This window comes from Papaver somniferum, chromosome 6 (genome assembly GCF_003573695.1).
Source record: "Papaver somniferum cultivar HN1 chromosome 6, ASM357369v1, whole genome shotgun sequence".
NCBI lineage: Eukaryota > Viridiplantae > Streptophyta > Magnoliopsida > Ranunculales > Papaveraceae > Papaver > Papaver somniferum.
The window spans coordinates 10,035,877-10,049,182 of NC_039363.1; the positions used below are offsets into that span (position 1 = coordinate 10,035,877).

General features: G+C 35.9%; 1 protein-coding gene and 1 long non-coding RNA gene across 2 annotated transcripts; one reads left to right on the plus strand and one right to left on the minus strand.

Annotated features, from left to right (window-relative positions):
• The first annotated feature begins 661 nt into the window (after positions 1–661).
• On the plus strand, positions 662–1,739 carry LOC113285420. The gene is made up of 2 exons (XR_003328650.1): positions 662–1,010; positions 1,094–1,739. It is a non-coding gene; the product is annotated as an uncharacterized LOC113285420 (long non-coding RNA).
• Positions 1,740–10,849: 9,110 nt separating this feature from the next.
• LOC113286890 (anther-specific protein LAT52-like) lies at positions 10,850–12,243 on the minus strand. The gene is made up of 2 exons (XM_026535526.1): positions 11,945–12,243; positions 10,850–11,447 (listed from the first exon to the last, which is right to left on the minus strand). The coding sequence occupies exons 1-2, from the start codon at positions 12,111–12,113 to the stop codon at positions 11,119–11,121; spliced, it is 498 nt and encodes a 165-aa protein (XP_026391311.1). The 5' UTR covers positions 12,114–12,243; the 3' UTR covers positions 10,850–11,118.
• Between the last annotated feature and the right edge of the window lie 1,063 nt (positions 12,244–13,306).

Sequence of the window (13,306 nt, forward strand, 5' to 3'; positions counted from 1 at the left end):
TCATAAAAATCATCATCTTGAGTTTGTGTTTGAGTTTGAGCTTGAGTTTGAGTGGGTGTAAAATCATTCTCATAATCTAAGAAATCAACCATTTCTGGATCATTGTTGTAGTTGATATGTATTTTCCTAGGTTTTTTAGATGAATGATGACCCTCCCCATCCTCCATTGAATCAAGAATTAGAATTTTCTCACTTTCTCCTTCTCTTTCTCTCCTTCTTAACCAAACCAAAACTTTGATTTTTTTTTCCTCAAATTTTTCATCTAAACAACTCTTATAATTCTGAAAATTATTTTAATCACTAAACAAAATATTTAATCACTAATCAAGATTATTAACACTAATACGTAAAGGGCGGATTTGCCATTAAAAAATTTTTGGGTTAAGGGATTATCTGATTTTGCTATTTCACAACCTTTTTTTTGTCTTCATTCAGTATGCCTTGGAAGATTTTGGTATGCCCAAAATTATAGTTCCATGGTAAAGAAGGGATGGGAAGGATTAGGCTTGATGGCCCAATAACTAAACATCAAGATGTCTAGAAACAACCCAGGCCCATTTGATGATGGTCGTGTTATTCAAGGAAGGCAGTTTTTTGGTCTATTAGCCCTTGGATTTGAAATATAGCTATTGTTCTAATAGATCAAAATCCAAAAATAATGTTCTACTATCCAAATTTGGATATTTCACCCATGTTCTATAAATGATTTTACATCCCATCTCTATCATCTCTCCATCGAGCATATCCTTTTTCCCCCTTCAGTTTTCATCCATCTCCGTCACTAACACAACTTTACAGATGGTATGAAAGTTTAGGTTGGCTTTGTGTTCCAGAAATTGTTTCAACAAATCAAGCAATGGTAGAGATGGATCTATTCCTAATGGAGAAGTGGTGATGTGGAATTGCAAGTCAATGTTATCTGGATAATTCATTTGGGGATGAGAGTATCTGTTGTTTGAACTGGAATCGAAAATCAAATTGGTATGGATTCGAATTGAAATATGAAGCTGGTAAGGATTGATCTTAAGAACAATTTCTCCAATTCCAAATTTTGATTTCAATTTTAATTTTTAAAAATGTTTGTTGGTAGTAGTGGTGGTGACAGTGACGAGATAAACTGGCTGCCATTGTTTCACTGGAAGGGAAAAGAGATGAAGAGAAGTATGAGAAAGCTAGAATACTAAAGGTACAATGTTGTATAAATTAGTGGGTGTTATTGATTTACTATACTGGATCTAAAGCAGTCGTTATATATCGTGCTCATCGTTTGTTCGATAAAATGATGCACCCATCTCTTTGACGTTTTTCTCACATATTCAGGATCTAGATGTAGGATATAACTAGGAGCCCCCTGTTGTAATACTTCTCTTGTCCTATCTAATATGTTACAACCACCAGCTTCATATTCAAGATTCTACAAGTCTAGAAATGATTTCGTTAAAATGTGTGTAAGTTACAACCACCAGCTTCTCTACCAGATGCATAGGTCTGTCTGATTATCGACCCTTTTGTTCACCGGCTGGCTATGTAATCGTCTACTGGATGTATAGGCCTAGTGCTTATTTAATGATCTTTACAAATAATACAAAGCATCATCCTCTTTGAATATACGAGATGCACCTGAGTGCATAATGAGTGCATAATGTATATTTTGATAGAAAAATATGTTTTGGTTTAGATGCATCGGGTACATAATGTATATTTTCTAATATTTTGTTCATATTATTTTTCTTCTTTAATACTTGTTTTTGGTTGATGTTTTAATGGTGATTGTGGTGTTAATGTTGGTGCGTTTTATTTGCCGAGATCATGAACTAGTAATTCTGATTGGGTATCTTATTATATGGTAGGTGATTACTAGGATAAACTTAGATTTATCCACGAAGTATACATAAGATGTACCTGAGTGCATAATGCATATTTTTACTGAAAATAAAATTTTGTCAAGTTGCATCCGGGTGTAAAATGCATATTCTTATATGAAATAAATTTTAGCCAAATTGCACCTGAGTGCATATGCATATTCTTATATGAAATAATTTTTGGCCAGGTTGCACTTGGGTGCATAATGTATCCTCGGGCAGGTTCCATTTTTTTTTTCAAATTTCTTATCAATAATGGATCTTGTTTTGTAGAGATTTTCGAGCCGTTTCCAAAAATATAAATTTTGTCGAAATCTGACTTATATTTTGAAAAATAAGATATTTCTCGCGACTAATTTTAAATTAGAGAGAGAAAAAGATAAGATAAAGAATAAAATCTAAAGAAAAGGGTATATATGACTAATAATTTTTGTGCCTTTTTCACCGAGACCCATAGTTTGGTTGTCCGCTACTCCCATTCTTTATGAGTTGTGGTATATGACCCATTTTCCGCATGGCAAGGAGTGTCAAAAGTCACCTGATGTGCTGGATGATAAGATGGCTCTTGCCTACTGGGAAAGAGTGAATTGAGCAAAATCTACTTAGAACCTTGCGGATAGGAGAGAATAACTATGCACCAGTCATAAAAATTAGGGGCCATCAATTTATACCCAGCCAAAGACTCTAGTTAAGGGGTATCCTATATGATATTGAAGTTACATAAATGCCCTTATGGTAAAACTGTATGAAAACCAAATCAAAAACAATTCTACTCATTTCAACTCTTCTTCTTCCAGTTTCCTATTATCTTTCGATTGTGGAAGAAAAAAAAATTCCGCTCCAAAGTCAAATGGCCCCAATTAGGTAAGAATCTATCATTTTTGGGGTTTATTTCGCTTTAATTCGGCGAATCGAGAAAAAATAATTCTAGGGTTTTCGGTTATTTATCCAGATTCGGGCGATATTCATGCTCCTTTACTTCCGAATGTAGTCGTGTTCTTCATTTCTCAAGAACATCGACAGTATTCGGGAGAAATATTTGATGGTTATCGGCCGAATATTGTTGGTCATATCTTCCTGGATACAAACTGGTAATAATCGGTAGTTTAATGAATTTTTTGTCTCCCGAATATATTTAAGTAGACACACAGTATTCGGAAGTACACTCACTACTGAATATATATATATATATATATATATATATATATATATATATATATATTGAAAAATCTTAAAATTTCTGATATAGGAAAAATCTCATTTTGGGGCCAGTATTTATTCGGAAGACAATATAATGTTATATACTTCCGATTATTGTAAGTTCAAAATTTGAAAAGTATCAGTTTTTCCCAAATTCTGATTTTTGGGCCATCGTACATTCGGGAGTTTACAAAACAATTATCCTCCGAATATAGCAAGTTCAAAACAAACCACGCCTTGGCTCTAGGTGGTTCCAAGGGCCAATATAGAATGTTAGACAGCCCATATTCGAAAGTTTGGGTAACTGAGTTGACTTCCGATTATTGTAAGTTCAAAATTTCAAAAGTATCAGTTTTTCCCAAATTCTGATTTTTGGGTCATCGTACATTCGGGACTTTACAAAAAAAAATTATCCTCTGAATATTACAAGTTCAAAACAAACCATGCCACGGCTCTAGGTGGTTCCAAGGGCCAATATAGAAGGTTAGACAACCCATATTCGGAAGTTTGGGTAACTGAGTTGACTTCCGATTATTGTAAGTTCAAAATTTGAAAAGTATCAGTTTTTCCCAAATTCTGATTTTTGGGCCATCGTACATTCGGGAGTTTACAAAACAATTATCCTCCGAATATAGCAAGTTCAAAACAAACCACGCCTTGGCTCTAGGTGGTTCCAAGTGCCAATAAAGAATGTTAGACATCCCATATTCGGAAGTTTGGGTAACTAATTATACTTCCGATTATTTCAATTTCAAAATTTGAAAAGTATAAGTTTTTCCCAAATTCTGATTTTTGGGCCATCGTACATTCGGAACTTTACAAAACAATTATCCTCCGAATATAACAAGTTCAAAACAAACCACGCCTTGGCTCTAGGTGGTTCCATGAGCCAATATAGAATGTTAGAAAGCCCATATTCGGAAGTTTGGGTAACTAATTATACTTCCGATTATTTCAATTTCAAAATTTGAAAAGTATAAGTTTTTCCCAAATTCTGATTTTTGGGCCATCGTACATTCGGAACTTTACAAAACAATTATCCTCCGAATAATATAGTCGTGTTTATAAATACCAACTTAATCGGTAGATAAGAATTTAAGTTTTCCACCGAATGTCTTATTCGGAGGTAATACGTATATCGTTAACAACCGATTGTAGTGCACCAATGATACGAAACCTCAACGGCCATATTTTCAGAAACCTCAACGGCCATATTTTCAAAAATTAGATCCGTTGGAACTCTAATCTATATAAGGAGGGTAACCCCTCTCAGTTATTATTGAGTAACAAATCTGAATGAAAAACCTTTTCAATGGCAAGTCCATCATCAATCGACAACATACTTCGAAGATGCAAGCGAACAACTACATCAATTGCAGCAAGGGAAGAAGAAATACAAAAAAGGAACAAACAACCCAAAAAAATTAAACCATCGTTAGTGGCAACGGAGGAGGAGGAAGAGGAAATCAAGGCTAAGAAGCGAGGTCAAGAACAATTCCATCATAGAGAAAGATTAAAACAAGTTGAGGAAGAGACCGAATGGATAAAAAATTATTACATTGTGAAAGATCTACCCAAAGAACAGCAGGACGATCGTATATTTTGGATTAACGTTTCATTGGGTCCTTTTATTGGTAAGTACAAGAAGCCACGCCACAATTATGAACCATCCCATGTTTCTTCAAGGGTGCACCATGTTATAAAATTGTGCACCGAGTACAACCGTATTCTTGCTAGGCACAGAGACGACAGGTTTGCGGCACAAGATGCTTATTCCAAGTGGAGAGGAGAGTCGTTTCTACATTTCGAAGCCGCGTTGATTGTTGCATCTCGGACTGGGAAAAAAGAATAACATGTGATGTTTGAGTGCTGTAAATTCAAATTTTTAATATTAATCGGCGGTTTGATAAAATATGGAATTCCCGAATATGATTAATCGTATTGAAGTGTTATAATACTGTTGTTCCGATTACATAGTTTCAAAAAAAATTATAATCGTGCCGCGAAAAAAAACGATCAAACATCGTCATCATCCGAGGGGATCAATTCGAGTAACTCAGCGGGAAAGTTGTTGTCCATAACACGATCCCAATCAACCATGTTGGACTCATATTGTTTCACCCAATCCTTGCAATGGTTCATCGGGAAGTAATCATGCCACTTACTCAACGGAGGTAACGGAAAATCTTTCTTTACTCTTAAACCGATAAAATGCATTTCATTCACAAATGCCATTACGATTCTTCTATCTTTAACCGACTCGTCGCAACCCACAATTTCCATCCCCATCAACCTCGTCGGTCGACAAAACAAATGGAATGATAAGTGGAGGGAGTTGTTCCAAATACTCTTTGTATATTGTATATGTGGATCGATTTGGTCTTCCATTAAGATCTCTAGGGCAACGAAGAGTACCTTTGTCCTCTTTTATAGTAAGAATTTTCATTGGTTGGGTTTGTTGCGAGGCGTTCATTTGCTCAACAACTTCTTCGACAACATTGGGTTGACTTACTTGAGAAGGCTCTGTAGAGATATTTGGCCTTACTTTTCGGGTGGTTGGTCCACTTTGATCATTTCTTGGACGACCTCTTTTCTTAGGTTCCGGCTCATCTTCAAATTCGGCTTCCGAACACTCGTGCCTAGACAATATTCTTTTATTAGACAAATACTCCTTCAAATCTTTTCTTTGGATGGTCCTCGACACTTTGGTGTTCGGCCTACCGGTGTTATTTTGCTTAATAGGTTCATCAACCTCCCTTAAACAAGGGTGAAGGGCTTCCTCCAAATTATGCATCAATATTTTCTTTTTGGTGCCGTTTGATGTAGCGTAACGCTCGGCTATTCGTGCATACAATTCCGACTCGAAGAAAGACGGACCATCAACTACCGGGGTGTTCGGAGTGAAATTTAATTGCTTCCAAAATGGGTGAATATCATCGATGTCAATCACTTCAACATACCTACATGTCCAATTAAATCCAACGGATCATCATGGTTGTGACAACCGTTATCAACTTTATACATTTTATACTCTTTACCTTTAATACCATCGGGCTTATAGAAGACAATCTTAAATGGGCATCCTATCTTCTTGGTATTGCTTCGGTATTTCCTATTCGTCTTCCGTATGTACTTACTATTCTTTCCCTCGTGACTCTTTCGCGTCCCACCTCGCTCACAAATCATTTCAAATCGAGTGTCACTAACATGATTATTTTGAACTACCACGCACATGTTATCTTTTGCCTTGTTCATAAGCCATTCCTTTGTCTCCTTCTTACTTCCAAATGTCTAAACGTGCATAAAACAAAACAAACCTAATAAGCATAACCATTTAACATATAAATTTTGAAAAAAAGAAAAAAGTAGTAATGAGTATACCAAATCGTTTGCATAGTATAGGGAAGTGTCGGGCCTCAAATAGAAGTCATCAACAAACTCTTCAACGTCCTGCATATGAAAGCAACAAATTATTATACAATAATCGGAGGTTATTAAATAAGTCAAACTTCCGAATATTCTATATTCGGAATCCTATCGGTTACCCAAAACACCCGATCTATGCAAATGAATGTACACAGTTTACTGAGTGAAAAAAATGATATATTCGGAGGTAATTAAATAAGTCAAACTTCCGAATACTTTATATTCGGAATCCTATCGGTTACCCAAAACACCCGATTTATGCAAATGAATGTACACAGTTTACTGAGTGCAAAAAATGATATAATCGGAAGCTAAAATATATAGTAAAACAGCCGAATATAAATAACCGGGAGATAACTTTAATCGATACACATCCGATTTTCAAGTTTTCGGAAATTTTATTTTGAGGCCACTGTTATATTCGGCAGTCAAATAATGTTAAACTATTACCGATTGTAAAGGATAAGAATACTGAGTTTTGAAATTTTCTGAGGAATTCGTTTTTGGGGCCATTCGGAGGTAAATAACTCTACATAACTACCGAATGTAGATATTTTTGGAAAACCAGTTTGGGGTTTTTTCTCATATTCGGCAGTAAACTACTATCTTGGAACTACCGAATATACATATTTGGTACTCAGTGTGTTATATTCGTAAGTTTAATCTAGAAATTATCTACCGAATCTGGGTAGTTCATGGCATTCAATGCATGCAATAATCGGTTTTTCTTGTTTACAAAAGCACACAAACGCATGCAAATCGAGTATTTGAGTTTCTTAACACAATACCTGTGTTTTACATGCATCGTTAGCTTCAATATCATGCGATTCTCCATTTTCTTCCATGAAAGGGTTGTCTATGTTTTCCTCTCCACAAAAGTTTGGATCATTCAACATATACCCCAAATCGTCTTCTCTAAACGGTCGTGAACCTTCAACATTTTGTTCTTCGTCATGATTCTCACCTTCTTCTTCGTATCCATCCATTTTTGTAGTGATAAAATGAGTTTTCTCTTTTTTTCCTTCACCTTCTTCTCTATAACTCTAACAACTCAAAAATTAAAAAGAAATAGAAAAAATGAAACACAAATCATTCTAATACTGCACCGACTACAATTGGAAGTATGGGAACGATATTGGCTTCCGATTGCATTCGGAGGGTAACAATGTTATCATATCCTCCGAATATATAAGGGTAATTTCGCCATTACGAATTACGCGAGATAAAGGCTGGCTACATTTTCCCTTTGGGTGACCTTTTTTGTTTTATTGTTGGCCCCTAAATCCTTTTGAGTGGCCCCTAAAAACGCCAGGAAAAAAAAGCTGAAGACCTGTTTCAGAATAGTGGAATATGCATCCTACAAAATAATTGCAGTACAAAAACTAAGGTACATAATATATTTGTTGGTATCTTCTGCAGTTAACTTTCCTAAATAGAGTAGGCAATGACCAATGAAGCTCGTTTTGTTATGCGTTTTGTTCACCATATTATCCTACTTATATCTATGATCTGTTGCAGCAATTTTGATCAGTAATCGCGAACTTAAAAGAACGTTATGATCAGTTTAAACTTAAAAGGTTCATTAAAGAGCGAGTATTATTGAACAGACAGACACAAGCATCAACTTCACACGTTACTTGCCATATCTGGCTGGTGTGCACACTGATTATTTTAAGTAGTTGAATACACTAAGTAAATAGGACCGATAATCGGCCTTCTAGTCATACAGATGATACCTTCTTTCCTTACACGTTACATAACCAGTCTATATCAACTTTCTATGTCCATTGACATCAACTTAGACAGATTAGACTTCTTATGCATATCTACTTATTGAAATGAGCAGCTTCCATATCAACGCTGTTGTCGTGACTATTTCCGTGTACACTGTGAACAACTTCTTTCACATAAACTTGCTCTTGAACCTTAGGAACATCTTCGTCAGGAGAATCATCTCCTTCGACAATTATGGTTTCATCGGTTTGGACATAGGTATCAAGGTGTGTAGAGATAGGTGATGCTTCAACCACTTCCGTCTTTTTGATTTGGTAGTAGTCGTCATGGTCTGTTGAGCTTTTCCAATCACCAGGAGAATGAATCTTGGTCGTATGATCTTCTTGAGCTTTCAGATTAAACTTCTGGAAGTAATTATCATCAGCATGATCATTGTTAACTCTTCCGTGCTGCATCTTTTTTTGATTTCCACTTCGGATGCTCTAACTCTTAGTCTTAGCTATGACACAACAAAAATCTCTATAAATAACACTTCTTAGCTTAGTAGTGTGTTCTTTAAGTAGACAAAAAACTATTCCAAAGTAAAAGGAGAGGAAAGATAAGATTAGCATCTTATTCCCTGTGCACTATCGATGCATGTCGGTCGGTGTTCTATGATTTCAGCAACACGGCATGCAGTTCAAGGGATGTACTAAAGAAAAGGACTAGTGGAACAAAAATTGGTTGTAACCTGTTTCTTTTAGTTGGACAAAACAAACAGTACTACTGAGACGAGCTTGAGCCCAGTGGTACTGCACAGTAAAAAAAAAGAGGGGGGGGGGGGGTATATTAAACTAAAACAAACAGTAGGGAGACGAGCTTGAGCCCACTGGTGCACGGTAAAAAAAATACGAGAACGGTTAAAAAAAAAAAAAAAAAAAACTCCAAAGTAGAGCTTATTGAGTTTTGAATTGCTTAAAATACATGCCAAGACAAGTTTGAATGGGTTTTCTATTCTTAATCTTTTCTTAACTAGGAAAGATTTTGTATGTATGATAACAAGCGTATTGGCTGTAAAATTGGTGCATGGAGAGAAGGTTTTAGGTATGTGGTAATCACAGCATCGTTTAGCTTGGTGTTGCGGTTTCAGGTAACTAGTTTCTATCAATCTTTAAGATTTTCTTTTAGTGTATCTTTTCGTGTTTTGAAATTTTATGAACAATGGTAAGCATTAGAAGAAACAAACTGCTGAAGAAGAGGAATGGAGGTCAAAGTAGTATTAATTCCCATAGTTGTATTATAGGTAGTAGTAGTAGTACTACTTATGTTGTTGATACCGTTATTTCTCGTGTTAACGGTAATAATGTCGACAATGGCAATATGCTTAATGATGATATTGTTGGTGGTAATGATGTTGATACAACACTGAGAATTACCACCACCACCATTGAAACGACTACTATTGTTGCCAATACCACCACCAATAACGTAGAAAAACCAGAGAGGCGCGGTAGAAAGAAAACCAATAAGAAACGCAAAGAACCAGAGAGCAACAGAAGAAAGGAGACCAATAAGAAACGCAAACGTACAAATTGCAGGGTGATTGATGTTAATAAACCACCACCACCAGAAGTTCCGGTGCACTTACAAGGCATAATTCAACAACATCACGGAGCAGAAGCGGTACCATGCTTCGTAATGGAAAAGACATTGCCTGCTACTGATATAAATTCGAAGCAAGGGCGGTTATTGTTCCCAACTAAGAAAATTCGTTTTAAAGACGAGCACTGTTGGGTAGAGGCTGATACCTCGTATGAAAAAGAAATTGAATGCAAGCGTCGAAATGTGAGAGTTTTGGACCCAGAGGGTGTGGCATGATGAGATGAGCAGGGGATGTTATTATAGTTTGGTCTTTCAAAATTGAAGAGAAGAATAATGTAGGCAATGGGGATGGAAACAGACCTGAAATTTGCTTTGTGATTGCAAAGAAAGGAGAAAATTAGACACGATCAAGGAACCACCAGGTCAGAGCAAGATAGAAGAAGCTGGGACATACTTCAGTAACTATTAGCTTTATTCTTTAGTAGTTGGTTTTCGATTTAGTTGGAGAAGATTTTTCTTTCCCCAGTTTTCTTGTTTTAGTTCTGATTCTTTTATGATGAATAGACAATCTATGAGAATTTTTTAGAACACATCCACACCAAAATGTCACACATTATGCATCTCAGGAGAAGTTCTTCTCGGAATCTCTCTTGTTGTTCACCAGAGAAAGCCGCAGAAGTTATCCAATAAACACATGTTACAGAAAATACATAGCCTGTAGGTTTCTGAAAGCATATACTAGACTTGCCATTTTCTGCAGGCACTCCTGCCCTAACAATAGACACTAGTTTGTGTAACAAAATTTATCTGTTGTTCTTTGGGTTATACTTATGGTGCTTACTTCCTCACCCAGAGAAAAATATCTTAGCACTTGCAGCCAGAACTGGCGACAACTTAGAACAGGCAATTTCAAACCCAAGATGCAACTAATATGGACATATCTCATGAGATGTCCTTCTCAGAACAAGTTAGTTTTGAGCAGAAATCGAAGTGTTTCCAGAAATTTAATACAAAAACAAATTGGAGCGCAAAATGAGCCAATTCTAGGTGATTAAGAATGCAAAACAAGAGCAAAATACAATTAATAATAGGTTTCAAGATGTAGTAGCAACAAATTGATGTCCGAAATCTTCACAACAAATTGATTAGCAGTCACAACAGGTGACTCTTTTCAGCATACAAATTTCTATATATAAAGTCTTCTTATTATAAATGAATTCAATAAACCAAACACAATAGATAGACATAATTTTTCTTGAACCAGAAAAATACTCTACTAATAACTCGGTAAGAAAACTTAGTTCATGTGATATTTCTAATCTTCGTAATTGTATAGCTCGTAAAGCTTACCACAGCCATCGATGGTAGACTCCCTCCTGAATCCCAAGCTGTTAGCCTTACGCTGGAGTGAAGAAATACCATTCTGCTCATTAAGAATGACAGTTGCTCTGTCAAGCCCTTCAACAATTTCTTTACAACTTGCAAGAGGACTCTTAACAAGCACTGCTTCACACTTCTGGTTCTTGTGCTCTTCCAAGACCTCGATCTTGTAGTTTCCCTCCTTGTCTGTCTTCCCATAACGAGTGTACACCACTGGTAGGGATTCAACTTTCCTGTCTCTGCATTCTATCTTGACCTCGGCATCTACATATCACAAAAACAGCAACAAATTGTTAATTTGGTAAACAATTATTGGTAGATCTGAATATGAGAAACATGAATAACATGCCACATTCTACGAATCTCATTCAATTTAATTTATTTCTCCAATCCATCAACATTCACACTGTACTCCCTTGGAATATCACCACACACATAACTACTACGAGACACCTAAAACACCTTACTCCGGTGTGTCGGCAGTGGAGTATCTCAGCAATTGAGCAATAGGTGCTCAAACAGTCCAATCTAAGGCATTAAAAAGGTTATCCATCCGATTGTTCTTGAGAAAATGAAAAATTCATGAGTCCAAACGACCAGATCTAGAGAATTAACCAGAAAAATAAAAAATAATCCATAAATCCAACCCATATATTCATATGACATAATGCTTCAAAAATCTATTACTATTAGGGTTAAAACTGAAAGCAGATCTATGAGTGTGAAAAAAAAAATTATCAAAAAAGAAGCAGGAGTAGTACCTGCAACGGCGGTGGAAAGTGGGTGTTCACAACCAAGTTGACAAGTATCACAGAAAACATGACCAGAGACTTCATAATGTTGTGGCTTGGCTGCGGCATATTCACCGGCAATCAGTGAAGGTAACAGGACGCAGAGTGCCAATATAACCAAAACTCTACTAGTAGCCATTTTTGAGAAGGAGAAGAAGATGAATTTGATGAAGATTTGTTGGAGAGACGGTGGATTGAAATGTGAGAATAAAGGTTGAGCGAGTGAGGGTTTTATATTTAAAAAGGAGGAGAGACAAGGGAAAGTGGATGAATGATTGAGATTCACATGGGATGATGGGGATATAAAAACGCGTCATTGCCGGGTGCGCGTCATGGCACACTACAATATCCATCTGTAATCAGTCAATTCTCAGTCTGTATACGCGGCGATATTGGACTTTTTATTCTTTTTTCTTTAATAAGAAAGAGTGAAATTTAAGTAAACTTCACTAAACAAATTTTAATCAAAACACTAAAATGACGCTTTAATCATGCTTCACCGTAATTACCAGTAAGTTTCTTAAGAAGTTTAGCCTAGACTAGATAGCCACTAGCCAGGCAAAGAAAAAGAAATGAAAATCGTCCGGCAAGACCTGTTTATCATTTTTAACGTTCATGACATACATATATTCTGTACGATTCACTGATTTTCATCCAGTTGTTTTTCCCGATTTTTCACTTTAAATATTCGACGCATTAGTAAAGTGTTTTTGATCGATAAATTGAACTACGGACACATTTTGATTCTGGATTAATTAATTTGTCATTTAGATCATAAAATAATCAACCTCTGAGTTAAACTCACCGACTTTCAAGTATTTAAAGCTTTTTGATCCGTTCTACCAAGACACCGACTGTACTCAACTAAACCAAATGGTCAGCCCACAATAATTTAAATTTTAAAGGAGGAGGAATATTTTGAAATAAAATACCAATAGTGTAATCAAACGCTTTAAAAAGGAAAAGGTTAAGAAAGCACGGTTAGCTCATTGGACATTGTTTACCGTCTGGCACACCATTAAAAAAACGAACACGTACATGTACAGTTTGCGTGCTAAGGAGGGAAACGGCACGTGTCATCTAATAGTACTAGTTGTTAGTGGTCAAACATCCCTCCGGCTCTTCTTCTCAAATCACAAACAAAACAAAAGTGGGAAACAAAATATTTTTCCTTTACCAAAAATTATATTTTTTTATCTTTAAAAGTCGTTACGAAATTACATATCCAAACTAATTTTTAATTTTGCTACTACCTTTAAACTTATTAGTTAATGGTTATCTGGAATGACATACAACGAGACTATAAGCAAACCATTCAATTAAACCAATTCA

Coding starts and splice junctions, on each gene's coding strand:
- LOC113286890 (XM_026535526.1), bottom strand. CDS start 12,113: ATGGCTACTAGTAGAGTTTTGGTTATATTGGCACTCTGCGTCCTGTTA. Junction 11,448..11,944: donor ACTTTCCACCGCCGTTGCAG/GTACTACTCCTG, acceptor TGTGATATGTAG/ATGCCGAGGTCAAGATAGAA.